Source organism: Bos taurus, chromosome 18 (assembly GCF_002263795.3).
Source record: "Bos taurus isolate L1 Dominette 01449 registration number 42190680 breed Hereford chromosome 18, ARS-UCD2.0, whole genome shotgun sequence".
Lineage (NCBI taxonomy): Eukaryota > Metazoa > Chordata > Mammalia > Artiodactyla > Bovidae > Bos > Bos taurus.
The window spans coordinates 65,340,664-65,360,576 of NC_037345.1; the positions used below are offsets into that span (position 1 = coordinate 65,340,664).

Genomic DNA, 19,913 nt, shown 5'->3' on the forward strand with positions numbered 1-19,913 from the left:
GGGACTTCTGGCCGCCTCCTCGAGGCGGACATTTTAAGTCCGCTGGTCCTGTTCGGTGTGAGAGGGCTGTCAGGACCCGAGTGACCAGAACAGGAAGGTCCGAGAGGAGGCGCTGTCGTTGCTGCACAGAGACGGGTCTGAACCTCGGCGGCACCGCCCGGGGTCCGCCGCCCCCGGGTCTCCCCGCCTCTCCTAGCCCTGCTACCCCCAGAGTCCGATGGCGACGGCGGCGGCTCTGAGGGAGCAGCCTCAGGTAAACGCTCGTCCTGCGGGCCCGCACCGCCCTCATCCCATCAAACACTAAAGCCCCACGGGGCGGCTGCTCACCTGCGCGCAGCCCTGGCCCTGGGCTCCAGGATGGTCAGGCGGTGCTGGGTGGGGCCCTGCGTCTCACAGACAGCGTCATGACGCACGGGAAATGGGGACATTCGGAGGGACCGGTAGGTGCAGAGGCCTGGAGGTCGGACTGAGGCGGGGGAATTCCGGAAACCTAGCATCAGCCTTCGGCTTGCCGGAAATAAGAGTGTTAGCGCAGTCAGCCCCGGGTTAGTGCATTAACGGGATGTAATCCCCAAGAGCTGTTTAAGGGGAAAACGGGGTGGAGAGGGTTGATGAGGACATTGAGGTCCTGAGAGGTTGAATCTTCGTTCAGGGCCCCACAGCTGGTAAGACGCAGCACTGAGCATTGAGGCCCAGAGGTTAATCCGCCAGCCTGAGGTCAGCTGGCTTCCAGGGCCAGGCAGGAGTACAGACGGTGAACGGTGGAATCCCACATTGGATGCTTTCCTTCCTCTTCACGCAATTCTCAGGGTTAAAGAAGTGCTTATGGAACCTGAACAGGAAAGTAGGGGGTGTCCCATTGCCTCACTGGCCTGCTCTCACCCCCATGTTCCCTGGACTTGTTGTCGCCCCGAGATACTTAATGGGCTTCCCTGGTGGCTCAGCGTAAAGACTCTACCTGCAATGTAGGAGATATAGGAGACACGGGTTTTATCCCTGGGTTGGGAAGATCCCCTGGAGGAGGGCATGGCAACCCACTCCAGTATCCTTGCCTGGAGAATCCCATGGACAGAGGATCCTGTTAGGCTACAGTCCATGGGGTTTCAGAGAGTCAGGCATGGCTGAAGCAACTTAGCACACACTCACACAGGAGACGCTTAAAGTCCTTTATCCCCTCCTTGAGTCCGAGGTTCCTGAAAAACGTCAAACCTACCGTCCTGAGTCCATGCTAGAGGTTATATGGAGAGGTGTTCCCATTTCTGGCAGTCACGGTAAACGTGCGTAAGGTCAACCTAACCCAAGATGTGCAAATGCCTAGAGGTAAAACTGAGCTCAGGAATATTCAGGACCCACAGGTCTCGTCTCTTTTAGGTAGGACTAAATAGCAGGTGGGTTGGAGTCAGGAGAGGAACAACTGCCTGAGATGTCAATTTTTGTGTTCTAGAGGAAATTAAAAGTTTCGGTTGTGGGATGGAGGTGATGTGATTAAAGCTTCATTTGGCTTTAGAGTGGAAAACAAACTGTGGGCTTGAGAGAGGAAGAAGGGCCATCATTGTGGAGGGTACTACCGTAGTCCAGGTGAGGGTTAATGGAGCAGGGACATGCCTTGGAAAATGTGGCTGTATTCTGGCTGCGTGTTTTTGTTTTTATTTTTTGCCATCCCATGCAGCATGTGGGATCTTAGTTCCCCAATCTGTGATCTTGCATGTTCCCCCTGTGCTGGAAGCACAGTGTGTTAACAACTGGACCACCAGGCAAGTCCCTAGCTGCATGTTTTTAGAGGAGGCAGCTAGATTTTGTAAAGTGGGTGGTGAGGGAATGAAACGCAGGTACCGGAGATGACCCCTGGCTTTGCAGCTGTAGATTTGGAAGCTGCATCAGTAGAGATAAGCAGGTTGGTAGTAGGTGTAATATTCATTGTGTTTATTCAGAGCTTTGTTTTAACCATGTTAAGAGTCAGATATTTTAGACACCAATGAGTGGAGGCATCAAATGAACATCTGACATACAAGTTTGGAATTCTTGAGAGTGATTCTGGTTAGAGACATCCAAAATGTAACTACAGTGTAGACCATACTGAATGACCTGTGTCTCAACATTTGGAAGAGGCAAGCTTCGGGCTGTGGTGGCAGATCTTTTAGGGAAGAGGTATGGAAGAAGGGGGCAGACGATTGGGTTTCTTACTTGCTTCCATGCTTGATGGTGTCATTTACTTCATAAACATAAGTAAATGGCCAAGAAGTTTTGATGTATGAGACAGGATAGTCTGGCAGGCAGCCAAAGCTTCCAAGAGAAGAGTTAACATGAGGTGGATGAAGAAGCAAGGGGTAATTCATCCATATGACACTCAGGCCAGAACTGGTACTTCTTTACCACTTTATCAGCTCACCACGTTTTGTGAGAACTTCGGTGGTACCTGGCGTGTTTCATTCAACCTAGTTATATGGCCACGAGCAGTAAAGTCATCTGTAAGAATCACTGGGCTTGGGGTAGGCGAGTAATGGGGCTGGAGTTTGAATGAGGGTAAGGGAACAGAGAAAGGTTGTCATTGCTGACTTACATCAAGGACAGTACAGAAGTACCATGGGACTATGTGTATCTGAGATCCACACACGGTTCTGTTGTTTTAAATCTGAGACAAGGATCAGAGTCATGCAGTAAGGCCTTTATAGATGATTTCTGATACTGCCATTGGGAATTGTTGAGAGTTCTGTGGTCATATTGGGTTCTGTTTGACTTTGCCATTTGTATTGTGGATACTGCCTGCCAAGTTGTGGTATAAAGCCTAACTAAGTTCAATGTGATGTGCTTCTTTGACATTTGGTGAAACTTGGGTGCCTTCAAATAACCTGAGTGCAAGTTCCTCTCCTCACCTATGGATAATGTCTCTTAGCCTAACAACCATTTTTACAAAGGAAACCAGATACTTCTAGGTAGCACTAGCCCTCAGAATTATTCAAATAAGGTAGTCACATCCTCCTTGGAGCATCCCAACCCCTTCATCCCACAAAGATTCCTTCGCACAGACCCTGATTGTGCTGGGTTTTTTTGAGTACTGCTCCCTGTGGGCCTTTGTGGTGAGTGGTGAATTTATGATTAAAAAGTTACCGTTAGTTGCATTTGTCCAGTCTCAGATGTCATGTGTTAGGTCACCATCTTAGCCCTATGCTGGGATTAGGAGAAAGTGATTTAAATACAGATAAGGTGTGGGAAGGGTAAGGAGATGTCTGTGGTGTGGGAGAGTGAGGTTTTGGTGGCCATGGTCATGTATGGCTATGGGATATAGCGACTGAGGATGTGCAACCCAAGGAGTGATGTGTGCTTGAAGAGAGAGCATGTCTGATGGTGCTAACATGTCCAGGGCAATGCCCATACCAGGGGAAATTGCTTGTCAGCAGGGGGTGGATCCCTCTATGCCAGGCCTATAGTTGAGATATATGTTCATCCACCTGCCTCTTGTTCCTGGTGGTTATACATAGTGATCAGTGAGCCTGTGGGAAGACAACCACACCAAGGTGCCAGGGTGTGATTGCTTCTCTGAATTGGAAGGGCTGGGTGATAGACAGTCAAAGGGTAGATGTGTGGGGAAATGGACTGCAACTCTTCAGAGGTGTACTCTTTGTTGTTTCATCTGTCACCATCATGGCAGGTCAGTGTGAACTTTGAAGATGTAGCTGTGACCTTTTCCTGGGAGGAATGGGGTCTCCTTGATGAGACTCAAAGATGCCTGTACCGTGATGTGATGCTGGAGAACTTGGCACTTATAACCTCCCTGGGTAAGAACTTCAAACCTTTCCTCATGACCTGAGGTAGTATCTGTGCTTTCCTTTTCCCCAGAGACAAGCTTGTCCTTCTCATGTCAGGACCATGGTCACTGCTTTTTTTTTTTTTTTTTCCCAGTACTCTAGGTTGGTTCTGTGGTTGGTTGGGCTGAGGTATTTGCATTGCCATCCGTTTTCCTTGAAGAGGCCCCACATCTGCTACCCTGCAGCCTCCCCTGGAAGGATCCAGGGTCAGGAATCTTCCATTCAGCCTAATATATTCCACCATACTTGCCCTCTTCCTAGTGGGTGAAATCTAGATGCAAGTAATCTGTGCTCCTCAGGTTCTACTTCTTCTCATAAACATTTCCATGTAACTGCCTTTGCTGGGAATTAATTCTATGGTGTAGAGCATGCACTTCTTGCAAGAACCTTTCAAAAGTTCTCTTAATAGTATTTAAATGTTTTCCTCTGGTTTATGATGTGATGAATATGGGTCAACTGCTCCTATGTGGTGTCTTTCCCCTTGTATTTGCATCATCCAGGTCCCATACACTTGTTCATTTTGGAAGTGGAGTGGGGAGCTCTTATTTGTCCACAAGCTGGATATGAATTCCAACTCAACCAAGTAGGCTCAAAGGGCTGCTGTACAGTAGCACCCTATGGGAGTGCATGATGCTAGTTCAAGTGATACCAGGAATTTGTTCTGTTTGACTTGAATTTTGATGGCTATTTCCAGTGACCACAACTTTTTTCTCCTTTTTTTCCCCCTCCATTCATAATATTGCTGACTTAATTCTGCATTGTGGTTCTTCTACTTGTAGTCCAACCTAATCCTTATATCTCTGAACTCCTGTATCACCCAGTTTCCTCCCTGCTTTATCTGTTCATTCTGTAACATTGGCCCATATACTTTCTATAATCAAACATACCCATTCTTAAACTGTTCCTGACCAAAATCTACTTTTTTGCAGTTCTTTTTTCTTGGCCCTGGAAATACTCATCTACATTGCAGTCATGTGTTACCAGCAGACACAGTCCTGCTGACAGTTGTTTGTAACTAATTTATATATTTTTTCCTTTTTTTTTGTTAATGGCTACACTGGGTCTTCATTGTGGCACATGGGCTTCTCTAGGTTGCAGCTCATGGGCTTGGTTGCCTGTGGCTTGTGGGATCTTAGTTTTCCAACTAGGGATCAAACCCATGTCCTCTGCATTGGAACGCAGATTCTTTACCACTTGATCACCAAGGAAGTCCCTGTAACTGATATTTTAACTGTCAACAATTAAGTAATTTTTCACCCTGCTTTTCTTCTCTATGACACATAACATGGTTATCTTTTTTCTCATGTGGTCTTCCCCCATCCTGTGGCCTTTATAGCCCAGTATTGCTCATGATAATGTCATCAAGAAGCCAACTCCCTGTTCTTATAAATAATCACATGGACTCATTCATGAGTTTGTCAGACACACACTGGTGTGTGGGCTCCCCCTGCCCCACTAAAGTCAACATGTGCTTCACCAACATTTCTTGCTTTTAGGTTGTTGCCATGAAGTGGAGAACAAGAAGACTTCTTTTGAGCAAAATGTTTCTTTTCAAAGAATGTCACAGATCAGGACTCCCAAGGCAGATCTATCCTCCAAAGAGGCCCACCCCTGTGAACTATGTGTCCAAATATTGAGAGACTTTCTGTACTTTGATGAATGTCAAGCAATACATTCAAAGCTAAAATTACATAGGTCTGGGAAACAGTTGTATGTCAGCACAAACCTTCATCAGCATCAGAAGCAGTGCATAGGGGAGAAACTCTTCAGAAGAGATGTGGATAGAACTTCATTTGTGAAGAACTGCAAATTCCATGTGTCAGGAAAGTCATTAGTCTTCAGGGTGGTTGAGAAGGACTTCTTGACCAGGTCTCAGTTTCTCCAGCAATGGGCTACTAACACCTGGGAGAGGTCAAACAGAACTGAGTGTGAGACAGCCTTTCAGAGGGGAAAAACTTATCCTAACTGGGGAGAAGTTACCAAGAAGTCACACCTCATTGTACACCAGAGAGTTCACACCAGGGAAAGGCCATATAAATGCAATGAATGCGGGAAATCATTTAGCCAAAACTCTATGCTCCTTCAACATCAGAGAATCCACACTGGAGAAAGACCTTATGAGTGCAGTGAATGCGGGAAAACTTTCAATCAACGTTCTGCCCTTCATCAGCATCAGAGACTTCACACTGGTTCAAGGCCTTATAAGTGCACTGATTGTGGGAAATCCTTTGCTGATAATTCCACCTTCATTAAACACAGAAGAATTCACACTGGAGAAAGGCCTTATGAATGCAGTAAATGTGGGAAAGCGTTTTCCCAAAATTCTTCACTCCTTCGACATTGGAGAATTCACACTGGAGAAAGGCCTTATGAGTGCAGTAAATGTGGGAAAGCGTTTTCCCAGAGTTCTTCACTCCTTCGACATTGGAGAGTTCACACTGGAGAAAGGCCTTATGAATGTGGAGAGTGTGGAAAATCGTTTAGACAAAAGCCCAACCTTATTCAACATTGGAGAATTCACACTAGAGAAAGACCTTATAAGTGTGGGAAATTATTTAGCAATAAGTCCCATCTCAACCTTCAAAGAGTTCACACTAGAGAAAGGCCATTTGAGTGTGGGGAATGTAAGAAATTCTTTGGCAAGAAGTCCTACCTCATTATACACCAGAGAGTTCACACTGGGGAAAGGCCATATAAATGCAATGAATGTGGGAAATCATTTAGCCAAAACTCTATGCTCCTTCAACACCAGAAAATCCACACTGGAGAAAGACCTTATGAGTGCAGTGAATGTGGGAAAACTTTCAATCAACGTTCTGCCCTTCATCAGCATCAGAGACTTCACACTGGTTCAAGGCCTTATAAGTGCACTGATTATAGGAAATCCTTTGCTGATAATTCCACCTTCATTAAACACAGGAGAATTCACACTGGAGAAAGGCCTTATGAGTGCAGCAAGTGTGGGAAAGCATTTTCCCAAAGTTCTTCACTCCTTCGACATCAGAGAGTTCACTGGGAAAAAATCTTACAAGTAAAGAAAATTTGAGAAGCTGGTTAGCCCAAGCTGTTTTTCAAAATCAGAGAACTCACATTGGATCAAAGCCGTGTGAGTGCCATGAGTGTCAGAAATACTTTGCAAAAACTTCAGGTTCATTAAACACAGGAGTGTTCATACTGCAGAAAGGCATTATATTGTAGAAAAGGTTTGAATTCCTTTACCTACAACTCTAGTCTCATAGAATACCATAATGTTCACACTGGATAATAGCCTTGCGGATGTGACTAATGTGGGAAGTTGTTTTTTTAGCCAAAACTCTAGCCTCATGACATACTGGAGAGTTCACAGGCTTCAGTCTTATTTCATTGAATACCACAAAGTTCAGAAAAAAGGGTTGTGCAGGGATGAATTATTGGTCAGTATAACACTGTGGAGATCCTTTATGAGGGTGTTGTCTGCCTCTGTTGACCTCATACATGCAATAAACTGCCGGAGTCCATCTCCAGCAGCCAGGGATTCAACCTAAAGGGGTGAGCGGTGTGGGCGAGAAACTGAGGCAGCCTCTCATTTTTCTTGGACTTCCTGTTTATTTCAAGCTTATGATTCTCTTTTATACTTTTACAAAAGCATTAGGTCAGAGGTTTGATATTTTTAGTTCCCATTGACCCAGATTTATTTTTCTCCAAAAATCATTGTTGCCCCTCAAAAGGAGCTCCTTCCTCAGTGATTCTCTTATCAACTTCTTCTTATGTGTCCTTGTGAAAACACTGTAATTCATGCTAATGTATGGGCTGCATACCACATTCCTCAGTTTAATTCTTATCTTTCTAAGTCCTGTTTGCCCCTAGTATCCTAAGCTCACTATTTCTTAGAAATATTTCTTAGAAAGGGCTTCTAGCTAATAATATCTCTAAAGTCCCTAATTTCTGTAAGCTATAGTAGAATATGCTAACATTTCAGCAATCCTTAAATCTTTAGCTTCTAATTATTTTAATTATTCCTAAGCCCTAAATTCAGCAAACTCCTTTGCCATAAACACTTTTCTCACAAATGGGCTTCAGATAGCAATCCCTCCCATGGCTTCAAGCTGTGGCCTGTGTGCTCACTCTGGAACACTTTTTTGTAAAAGTCCTTGAACAAATGTCACTGATTAACTTTATGAATTATTCTTTGAGCACAGCTGCAGAAGGCTTTATGCCTTCTCATGCTCCTCTCAAAAACAATAACCACCTTAATATTCTCTTCAGTCAACTCAGCCTAGGGAAGGAAAAAACAAGTCAGAATCACAAAGCCTAACTCCTCCATTCCGGGTCCGTGCCTATGGAACAAAGGGAGGGGGTTAGGGCCGTGCCTCCATTTCGTCAGCAATGCCTAATGCGGCTCCCGACATCAAACCACTAATATTCCAGGTTTATGGGAGCTTCAGTGCATTTCTTAACCTGCCCAGAGCCCTTGCCAGATTTATGTCATTGCCAGTTCCATAGCAAAAGCCATTTCACCACTGTTGTGTGGCAGGTGCTCATGATGTACATTTTTGAACCACCCTGAGTCCAAGGAAGAACATTTTGATGTTGTCCCTTTTATGGGAGCCTTCGTGATAAATCTGAGCACTCATTCCTTTCTAATTCCTTTGATGGGTTACATCTCTGAGTTGACCAGTTTTTGTCCTAGACTACTCTGCTGGTGACTTGCAAACTGAGCCTACTTTTCTCAGTGTCTGTTGTGACTCCTGTGATGAGATTTTCCTCCTCTTCCTGCCTCAAGCCCAGGAATAGTCTGCGTCCCATTGTACTGGTTTGTGTGAAAAATGAAGACCTTACTCTTTTTTTTTTTTTTCCAACAGCTCAGATTTTTATTGAATATGTTACTGAAGAGGTTTAGTCAAAAAGACCAAAGCCCATGTCATCATCAGATTCTTCAGATTCTTCTTTCTTTGTTTCTCCTTTCTTCTCCTCAGCTGGGGCAGCAGTGATAGATGGGGCAAGACCTCCTGCTGGTGCAGCACCAGCTGCCATGGCAGGTCCACCAGCCCCCAGGTTGCAGATGAGGCTCCCGATGTTGACAGTGGCCAAAGCCTTTGCAAACAAGCCTGGCCAGAAAGGCTCAACATTTACACTGGCTGCCTTTTAATGAGGGCATTGACTTTATCCTCCATGACCATGCAGAATGAGGGCAGAGTAGATGCAGGTGAGCTCTGAGATTGAGGCCATGGTGAGGGCAAATGCTAGGTGGGGGCTGCCAGGCATGGTGCTAGTCACCGGATGAAGTGAGGGCCTCATCCCAAAATGGCCTTAGCTTCCTCGGAAGAACCAAGCACCTTAGCAGCAGAGGAGGATAAAGCAAGACCTTACTCTAAGTTCCTTCAGTCTTGGGATTTTATTCACTGTGGTGACTTGAAAACAACTGGGTTCTAGCAGCAATCAGGGTTGAAAAGTTTTTTTGTGGAATTGCACACTCTCTGCCTCAGAGGGAACAGTATGCTGTGAATGTACCTCTCTCTAGTTTGTCCTAGTTGCCATTGCTGCTCAGGGCCTCCAAGAAAAGACTGCAGGGACTTGTGGTTCTTATTGGTAGCCTGGATGCATTGGTATTTTGTTGGTTCAGATGTCAGTCTTCAGACGGGCAGTTGTGATACCTTTGCTGCTTCCTAAGTCAAGAAAATTTTCTTGTTCCCAGGGATCATGGATTGCGTCCAGTTAGTAAGAGAAGTCTGTTCCCTAGGTCCTGCAGTGGAGCCATGTATCCTCATATGTAGAATTCCAGATAGTGGCAGCATAGATTATACAGTCGTACAGACAGGGGGAATCATCTGTTAAAGGAACACTGAATTTGTAGGGAGGGGGAAAGGCTACCACAAGTTTGTGGAAATGTGTCTATATCGAAGGGGCCTCCACAATATTCCAGCTATTAGCTGTGAAGGATGAGCCAGTGCAGAAATTGTCATGGCATTCAGAACTATGTATCTTGTATAGGGAAGCTGTTGTGAGATGAAACAATCATCAGTGGTTTTGTAGTGTCTATGTGATTTCACTTCAGATGTGTTGCTGTGCAGGAAAATGAGGATAGTGAGGATGTGCTGTCCCCACTGAATGCAATGTCACCCCTGCATTCCTATTGAATTTTGGGGGGATTTCCTAGCAATTCAGTAGTTAGGGCTTGGCACTTTCACTGCTGAGGGCTCAGGTTCAGTCTCTGCTACAAGCTGCAACCACAAAAAAATTAAATATTAAAAAAATTTTTTTTTTGAAGTTTCTATTTTTTTCCTAACAAAAAAGATAGTGAAACAGCAAAAACTTATGTTGGAATTTTATTTATTTTTCAGTGATGTGACCTCTCTGGCATAAAAATAATTGTTTTTTTAATGGAGTATTTCATAAACACTTTGTGTACTGTACACAATGCAGTAGCCACATACAGCATATACTTTTAAAGTTTAATCATTAATATTCTTGATCACTTAAAACTTTTTTTATTATAGCATGTGCCAATCTATGCTGTACAGCACGGTGACTCAGTTATATGCATATATATGTTCTTTTTTAAAAAATATTCTTTTCTACTATGATTTATCACACAGAGTATTCAATATAGTTCCCTGACCTTGTTTCTTGATTAATTCTTAAATCTAGATACTCAACGTTTTCAAGCCATGATTTGTAGCTCTGAATAAATAGGCTTTGAGTGTTCTCATTTGGTTGGCCATCTTTATTTCCACAAGTGTAAGTAAGTGTAGTCAAAATTCTATGTTATAAATTGATTTGAAATAGTTTTTGACTATGTGATTATACAAGTATTCATTTTATACATTTAGTTTGTTGTATTTCATTTTCCATTTTAGGTTATTGACATTTTAGCAACAAATGGATCTAAGGAGATACCCTTAACTAACATCTTTAAAGGAGGCATTGTTAGTCTAAATTGCATCTGGAAGCCTCATCACACCATATATGGAAAGTGGTCCATTGGTTAATCAGAATTTTCTTTTCCTTGTGAGTAAACAATACTGTAGGAACCACTTAGGGGGACTTCAGTTCAGTCACTCAGTCGTGTCCGACTCTTTGCAGCTCCATGAATTGCAGCACACCAGGCCTCCCTGTCCATCACCAACTCCAGGAGTTCACTCAAACTCATGTCCATCGAGTCAGTGATGCCATCCAGCCATCTCATCCTCAGTCGTCCCCTTCTCCTCCTGCCCCCAATCCCTCCCAGCATCAGAGTCTTTTCCAATGAATCAACTCTTCGCATGAGGTGGCCAAGGACTGGAGTTTCAGCTTTAACATCAGTCCTTCCAAAGAACCCCCAGGACTGATCTCCTTTAGAATGGACTGGTTGGATTTCCTTGCAGCCCAAGAGACTCTCAAGAGTCTTCTCTAACACCACAGTTCAAAAGTATCAATTCTTCAGCGCTCAGCTTTCTTCACAGTCCAACTCTCACATCCATACATAACCACAGGAAAAACCATAGCCTTGACTAGACGGACCTTTGTTGGCAAAGTAATGTCTCTGCTTTTGAATATGCTATCTAGGTTGGTCATAACTTTCCTTCCAAGGAGTAAGTGTCTTGTAATTTCATGGCTGCGGTCACCATCTGCAGTGATTTTGGAGCCCCAAAAAAATAAAGTCTGACACTGTTACCACTGTTTCCCCATCTGTTTGCCATGAAGTGATGGGACCAGATGCCATGATCTTAATTTTCTGAATGTTGAGCTTTAAGCCAGCTTTTTCAGTCTCCACTTTCACTTCCATCAAGAGGCTTTTTAGTTCCTCTTCACTTTCTGCCATAAAGGTGGTGTCATCTGCATATCTGAGGTTATTGATATTTCTCCTGGCAATCTTGATTCCAGCTTGTGCTTCTTCCAGTCCAGCGTTTCTCATGATGTACTCTGCATGTAAGTGAAATAAGCAGGGTGACAATATACAGCCTTGATGTACTCCTTTTCCTATTTGGAACCAGTCTGTTGTTCCATGTCCAGTTCTAACTGTTGCTTCCTGACCTGCATATAGGTTTCTTAAGAGGCAGGTCAGGCGGTCTGGTATTCCCATCTCTCAGAATTTTCCACAGTTGATTGTGATCCACATAGTCAAAGGCTTTGGCATAGTCAATAAAGCAGAAATAGATGTTTTTCTGGAACTCTCTTGCTTTTTCCATGATCCAGCGGATGTTGGCAATTTGATCTCTGGTTCCTCTGCCTTTTCTAAAACCAGCTTGAACATCTGGGGGACTTAGCTATAGATAATTTATGAATAAGTTAAAGCTTTCTCACTGGTGAAACCACCTAAATCCTGCCCCTTTTGTCTTACTTAAAGGGGCAGGATTTAGGTGGAAGTAGCTTGGTGTCCTTTGTGTGTGTGTGTGTGTGTGTGTGTGTGTGTGTGTGTGCTGAACCATATGGCTTGCCAGATCTTAGTTCCTTGACCAGGGATCAAACCTGTGCCCCCTACAGTGGAAGCACAGTCTTAACCACTGGACCACCAGGGAAATGCCACTCAGTGTCCCCTGAATTTGCAATTTCCACATGGAGGAAACCTTCCATGTACATTCAGCATGGTTGTGTTCAGATCTCTGGCATTGTCAAAGACTTCCTAAATCCCAGGTTGGAAAAGAAAGTTTATTAGAACATTCATTTCTCTTCTGTGCGCATACAGTCCAGGCAACTTCTGACTGAGACAAGAAAAATAACATTGGTTGGAAAAATCTCTTAGACCTTTCCTGAAAAGGATTTGAAGATTAATGAATCTTGTAGACTTTAAAGGTTAAAAATAATACAACCTCCCCCCTTTAAAAAGGTTTTTAAAAGGGCACTAGAAAATGTAAGAAATTATACTAAGCTAGTAAAGGAATGATAAACATTAGGTTCTAATGGTTTGGATGGAGTCAGCACTTCACATTAGTAAACACAATCTTGCTCAAAGTTGTTTTCTCAAAAGTTTAAAAAGTATAATTTTTAATATTTTCCACTTATGGGTTACCAGGTGAGAAGAAACAGGAGACTGTCAGAGCTTTTGCATAATTTGAAGTGTCTTTAAGCATTTGATTTATGTATATGGATATTTATAATTTATATTTTTAAAAGTTTCTACAGTAGCCATACCAGGATGACTTTTTGAACAAAGAACACTTCATAATTTTAATTTTAAAACAGAAACTACATTTTCTACCATGGAAAAATATTATCACACTATTGTCGTTTATAGAAGACTAAAATTTAGTATCTAAAGATTTGAAATTTATGAATATACTCCACTGGGTTTATGGGTCAGCTAACTTGTTGATATTTCCACAAATAATTGTGTCTGCTCAGTTCAGCATCTTAATGTGAAGTACCCTTCATTCTCTTTCCACCCTTTATCTCAGCTTCCTGAGTGCTCACACCCTTCCACATACTTGTCCTTCATGTGTACTTTTCTCTCTCTGGAATATTCTTCCCAACACTTGACATTTAGTAAATCACCAAAAAATAATCATTGCAAACATTAAAAAAAAATATCTTCAGAGAATTTTCCCAGAGACTTTAGGTAAAATTCACTGGAGTGCTGGTGTGGCTGTTTCTCTTTGTCCTGGGCTGTGTAAGGGGTGTAAGGACAATGCTTTCTTCCCAGAGAAACAAAATGGACCACAGTTCATCAGATGTTTTACACCTAGTTTGTGCTTATGATGAATGGCATCTGTCATTATTTCTGTTTTCTTGCCAGAAAAAAACCCACGGACAGAGGAGCCTGGCTTAGTGACTAAACAGCAACAACAACAGAACCTTACATCTTGGGCTTCCCTGGTGGCTCAGTGGTAAAGGATCCTAACATGATGCCAGGGACTTGGGTTGGGAAGATCCCCCAGAGAAGGAAATAGCAACCCATTCCACTATTCTTGCCTGGGAAATCCCATGGACAGAGGAGCCTGGTGGGCTACATTCCACGAGGTATCAAAAGAGTCAGACACGACTTTGTGACTAAACAACAACTTAGATCTTGCGGTACAAAGACATTATGCAGTAGTTGCAGAATGTGAGCTCAGTAGTTGTGGCACACAGGTTTAGTTGCGCTGAGCCACGTGGAATCTTCCCAGACCAGGGATCGAACCCGTGTCTCCTGCATTGGTAGGTAGATTCTTAACCACTGCTCCACCGGGGAAGTCCCCAAAACCCTTACATTTTAAAAACAATCTGAAGAGTTTATACATTAAAATACATGCTGTCTGGGATTCATTTCAGTTCATTCGCTCAGTCGTGTCTGACTCTTTGTGACCCCATGAACCACAGCACGCCAGGCCTCCCTATCCATCACCAACTCCTGGAGTTTGCCCAAACTCATGTCCATTGAGTCGATGATGCCATCCAACCATCTCACGCTCTGTCATCCCCTTTACAGGTGAAATAATATACTAAGGTGCATGGGGTAGATGAAACAAGACTGACCATGAAATAGCAAACAGTGCTGGAATATTGCAAAACACTGCAGCCATTGTCACGTGTCAAAATGGCGTTTGTTTTGTTCTTCTCTTTTTTGAGATTGACAACAGATTCAGAAAGGAACTGAATATATGTGAGGATATGAGGTAATATATATTAAATAGATGAAAGTACTGCTCAATGAATTGGACAGAGTCAGTTCAATTCAGTCACTCAGTCGTGTCTGACTCTTTGTGACCCCCATGGACTACAGCACACCAGGCCTCCCTGTCCATCACCAACTCCTGGAGTTTACCCAAACTCATGTCCATTGAGTCAGTGTTGCCATCCAACCATCTCATCTTCTGTCGTCTCCTTCTCTTCCCGCCTTCAGTCTTTCCCAGCACCAGGGTCTTTTCAAATGAGTCAGCTGTTCACGTTAGGGGGCCAAAGTATTGGAACTTCAGCTTCAACATCAGCCCTTCCAGTGAATATTCAGGACTGATCTCCTTTAGGATGGACTGGTTGGATCTTCTTGCAGTCCAAGGGACTCTCAAGAGTCTTTTCCAGCACCACAGTTCAAAAGCATCAATTCTTCGGCGCTCAGCTTTCTTTATAATTCAACTCTCACATCCATACATGACTACTGGAAAAACCATAGCCTTGACTAGATGGACCTTTGTTGGCAAAATAATGTCTCTGCTTTTGAATATGCTGTCTAGGTTGGTCATAACTTTCCTTCCAAGGAGTAAGCGTCTTTTAATTTCATGGCTGCAGTCATCATCTGCAGTGATTTTGGAGCCCCCCAAAATAAAATCTGCCTCTGTTTCCACTCTTTCCCCATCTGTTTCCCATGAAGGGATGGGACCGGATGCCATGATCTTAGTTTTCTGAACGTTGAGCTTTAAGCCAACTTTTTCACTCTCCTCTTTCATCAAGAGGCTCTTTAGTTCTGCTTCGCTTTCTGCCATAAGGGTGGTGTCATCTGCGTATCTGAGGTTATGATATTTCTCCCAGCAACTATAAAGGCAGGATTTCTGTTGTCTTGGGAATCATTGTCAGAGACCTATCTTTGTATTCCTTCCTCAAAGTGGCTCAGCATCCTTTTCCTTATCTACACTTTTGTGTATTTGTCTATATCAAACACAGATGAACAGTGCACTATTGTCTATTAGCTTCAGTTTCCAGTGTCTCCATTCTGTGTCTAAGTGACTCTGCAGAGGTCACTTGGGTTTTTTTGTTTGTTTGGACGTGCTGGGATGCTTGTGGGATCTTAGTTCCCTTATCAGATATTGAACCACGCCTCCTGCCTTGGAAGGGAGGAATCTTAATCACTGGACCGCCTGGGTAGTTCCAGGATGCATTTGGATTGATACATTTGAGAGCATCTGGAAAGGTGCTCTTAGACTCTAGGAACACTCTGAGCTTCGAAGACTTTGAAAAAAAAAAAAATGTCTCCAAACACTTGGGTGATCAGTTACAGATAGTAATCCTCAAACATCTGAGTGCATTCTCTTTAAGAAGGAACGCCCCACCTCAGTCTCTGGACTTAGGTTGTTATTTTAGCAAATCTCACAGTGTAGCTTCGACTTTTCTCCTGGACGTCAGGAATAACTCAAACGGGATCTTGGTTCGTGTATCTGTAGGAAATACATTACCCAGGCGGCTGTGCGATGGGTGGCTGCGACGATCAGCCAATTAAGACAAAGCCGCATTTTCCTGTGAGGCAATAATGTCTGGGCGGGACTTCCGGCTGCGACGCTATGAGCGTCATTTTGAAAGTGCTAGAGCTTTTTCCTAATTCAAGCGCTTCGGTTACTCGTGCTGGGAAGCGGGGATGAGACTGAGAAGGTACCCGCTGCAGAGAGGCGGGTGTGAGGCTCGGTGACACCGCCCAGGGTGCGCCGCGCCAAGATCCGGAGGGGCCCCCCGGGCGGGGTACTCCAGCTGCTCCGGGCCCCGCTCCGCCCACCGAGTCCGATGGCGGCGGCACTAGGGGACCCGCCTCAGGTAAACGCTGGGCCCCCTGGGCCTTCCCCGCCCTCACCCCACCAGACACTAAAGCCCCGAGCGTCGAGGGGGTGGGGGGCGCCTGCCCACGTGCCCGGGATCCAGGCCGGTGAGGCCGACTTGGGTGGGGCTCTGTGTCTGACAGTCTGTGAATGCGCGTGGGAGAGAGTGACGGGCGGAGGAGCTGCAGGCGCAGAGATTTGGAGGTGGTACTGACGAGGGACTGCTGCTGCTGCTAAGTCGCTTCAGTCGTGTCCGACTCGGTGCGACCCCATAGACGGAAGCCCATCAGGCTCCTCCGTCCCTCGGATTCTCCAGGCAAGAACACTGGAGTGGGTTGCCATTTCCTTCTCCAGTGCATGAAAGTGAAAAGTGAAAGTGAAGTCGCTCAGTTGTGTCCGACTCTAGCGACCCCATGGACTCCAGCCTACCAGGCTCCTCCGTCCATGGGATTTTCTAGGCAAAAGTACCGGAGTGGGATGCCATTGCCTTCTCCAGACCAGGGACTAAGGTATAGCAATTCTCCATCCTCCTAGCAGTTTCTGCTAGGAGCAAGTTGCAGCTGGGCCAGTGAAGGTTGCAGTGCTGCTGCGAGAAAGGTTGGCCATTTATGGAAATTTCCTGGCAGCCCATTGGTTAGGATTCCGCCTCTCTTGGCCGAGGGCCCCGGTTCAACCTCTGGTTGGGGAACTAAGATCTCACAAGTCCCACCGTGTGGCCAGAAAAAAGAAAAGACCATTTATCTCATAGATAATAGAGGGTTTGAATCGTAAGCGGGAAGTGATTGCATGCAGACCAAAATAGGCTCCCTCTGACTGGCAAGAAAAAAAAACAAAGTAGGAGAGGGAGGAAGGAGACAGGAAGCACAGAGGTATTAATTGTAATAGCCTGGGTGTGTATTGATGGGCCAGAGTGACTACCTTGGATGTGTGAAAAGTGGTTGAATTCTGGATCAATTTTTTGAGAAGGTGTTACTGAAATTGCAAGTCCTTGTGCCCTACACACAGTCAGGCCCATCAATATTAAAACAGAGTTTCGAACAGAGGTTTATTACAGGTTTGTACAATGAGATGGGTGGCTCATGCCCTAAGAGCCCCAAAGTTACTGAAAGCTTTCAGCAAGGCCCTTTAAAAGCAAAAGATGAAGTGTGGGCGTGGTTAGTTTTTGTAAATTTCTCATGTCAGATCCTTTGTTCTTGCGATCAGTTCATGGTCAGGTAAGGATGTTCCTATAAGTCTCTACCAGATGAATGTTATTCTCTGTCCTGACAAGAAAGGGCAAAGTCCCGAGGCACAACTTTAACCCTCCAATGTCTCAGTCCTAGCTAAGAGGAGGCAGATTGCAGTTGGCAGCTCCTTCAAGGCCAGGTCCCCAGACTTGCCCCGTTGTCATCCCTGAGGGAGCCAGGCACCCGACCCAACTGGCCCTCAGTCTCAGTTCAGCCCAGTCACTCAGTCGTATCTGACTCTTTGCGACCCCATGGATTGCAGCATGCCAGGCTTCTCTGTTCATCACCAACTCCCAGAGCTTACTCAAATTCATGTCCATTGAGTCGGTGATGCCATCCAGCCATCTCATCCTCTGTTGTCCCCTTCTCCTCCTGCCTTCAGTCTTTCCAGCATCAGGGTCTTTTCCAATGAGTCAGTTCTTCGCATCAGGTGGCCAAAGCATTGGAGTTTCAGCTTCAGCATCAGTCCTTCCAACGAATATTCAGGACTGATTTCCTTTAGGATTTACTGGTTTGATCTTCTTGTTATCTAAGGGACTCTCAAGAGTCTTCTCCCAACACCACAGTACAAAAGCATCAACTCTTCAGCGCTCAGCTTTCTTTATAATCCAACTCGGGCTCTTCCGACTGCCCAAAGTGGGAAACCAGTTCTCACAGACTGCAAACCATGTAACGGCAACTGCTGTTACATCTCAGAGACAAGGATGGGAGAGAGGTTCACTACTGCCTCACGGCCTGGGCCACGGCTAGTAGAGGGCCTTATGAGGGCGCTGAAGCCCTGCAGGACATAATCCCCAGCCTGTTTCCTGGACTCTCCAGGTGACCCACTGGCCCAAGCCTGGTTGCGCTGGAGGGCCTCCAGAAGAAGGCCTGAATCTGCATCCTGGCTCACTCGGCAACTGATGATCACCACACCACTGACCCTTGACTGAATCACTTCCCTAAAGGTCACTCATTGACAGTTGGTTGCTTGTGGGGAGGGTCCTCTGAGGCACTGACCGGTGGCTGAGCAAGACTTGTTGCCTAGTTACAGAGCGCAAAGTAATGAGGCACAGCCATGGCTGCCTGCTAAGGGCTGTTCTCATCCTGCTCTCATACAAAGGGACAAATAAAATTGTGGGTGTTGTTGGTGATAAGAGACAGGCAATTGTAAGGGATGACTCGGGTTTTGGCCCTAGTAGACAAAGGGGTAGAAGACCCATCAACTGGATGGGGACCTTAGCAGCAGGTTAATTTTCCTTGGAAATATGAGTTTGTTTTGGCTCTCTGAAGAGTCTGAAGTGTTTCCGAGAAGACTGAGTGTAGGCAACGTGGGCAGTTGACTAGGCAGGTCTGGAAAACTGGGGGACATGTTTAGGAATGGAAATTTTCAAAAGTGATGACCATTGTGTGGATACAAGTGGAGCTGTGGATCACATTTAGGAAGGGAATGCAGGTTACAGTGGCCATGGTATTAGTAGGTCAGAAAGACTAGGGTGTGTGCTAAGGAGTAGTACTTTTGCTCAGGGTTTGTAGGGCATTGCAAACCCAAGTGAAGTGAGAAGTGGCCGTGGGACCCGTGTAAGAGACGTCAGCTTGGCAGGCGGCCAAGGCTTCAGTGGGATGAATGGAGTCTGAGATATGGCTGAGGAGACCCAGGAGTAATTGAGACAAGAAGGCAGTAAGGCTGGGGCTGCTTCTCATTTAGTACTATATGGCTTCTCCAGAATGTTGCAATGAACTTTGACAGGGTCTGGGATGTTTTAGTCTTGCTAGCGGATAAGGTTTGGAGCAGATGTCATTTGTGCGTCACTGTGACTGGAGGGGAGATTTTTAGGGCTGGATTTTTTTTACAAAGGTTGAGTGGAGAGAGGCGTGTTGTGGTTGTTGAAAGGGCAAAGCTGGCAGTAAAGAAGTTGAAGAGAGTTATGGGAATGTGAAAATCATATGTGGTTTTAGGGTGGGGAATATTGAAGGAAGGACTGGCAGCAGGTGGCAAGATCTAAGCAGCATGTGTGGCTTAGTCTGGTGTCAGATCCATCAGAGGACTGGGGTTGTAGTGAATCTTCTTTAAATTCTCAAGCATCCTCTGGATGGCAAGCACCAGGTGTGCATGTATGTTCAGGAAGAATTCTGTGGTGTGGTGCAGGGAGATGGCAGTGCTGTGGGAGTGTAACTGTAGAGTCTGAAATTGTGAGAGAAGTGCTACCTACAGAATGATGTGCCCATTGAGAGGAAGTGTGAACTGATGGCCTGTTGAGTATTTACAGGTGAAGCATGAGCTTATCTTTGGCTGTGTCTGGATTCCCATAATTTGGGAGACTCTAGGGGAATTGCTTATTTGGAGGGACAGGACATTGCAGGCCAAACCCAGAGTTTAGATGGCATCTGTGTGCACACAATTCTGGAGAAGCCTTGTAGTACTGACCCCCGCCCAGTTACTGCTGAGGGCTGAACACAGTGAGTAAAGCACGTGGTGAAGAGAGAGAAGGCATCAGTGGCACCAG

The 19,913-nt window shown here is 45.1% G+C and overlaps 1 protein-coding gene and 1 pseudogene across 4 annotated transcripts in view; one reads left to right on the forward strand and one right to left on the reverse strand.

The window, feature by feature from the left end:
• LOC789960 (zinc finger protein 418) overlaps positions 1 to 19,913 on the forward strand; it is a 30,804-nt gene continuing 10,891 nt past the window's right edge. Inside the window, exons 1-3 of one of the 4 annotated variants that reach the window (XM_005219828.5) lie at positions 1 to 253; positions 3,650 to 3,776; positions 5,303 to 10,494. In XM_005219828.5, coding sequence (XP_005219885.2) covers positions 218 to 253; positions 3,650 to 3,776; positions 5,303 to 6,852 — 1,713 coding nt within the window. In that variant the 5' untranslated portion in view covers positions 1 to 217 and the 3' untranslated portion in view covers positions 6,853 to 10,494. Of the gene's footprint in view, positions 254 to 3,649; positions 3,777 to 5,302; positions 16,200 to 19,913 lie in introns of those variants that run through there. The other 3 variants (XM_024979448.2, XM_015458474.3, XM_059877304.1) reach the window with 3 other exon arrangements.
• LOC112442394 (large ribosomal subunit protein P1-like) lies at positions 8,627 to 9,083 on the reverse strand (annotated as a pseudogene).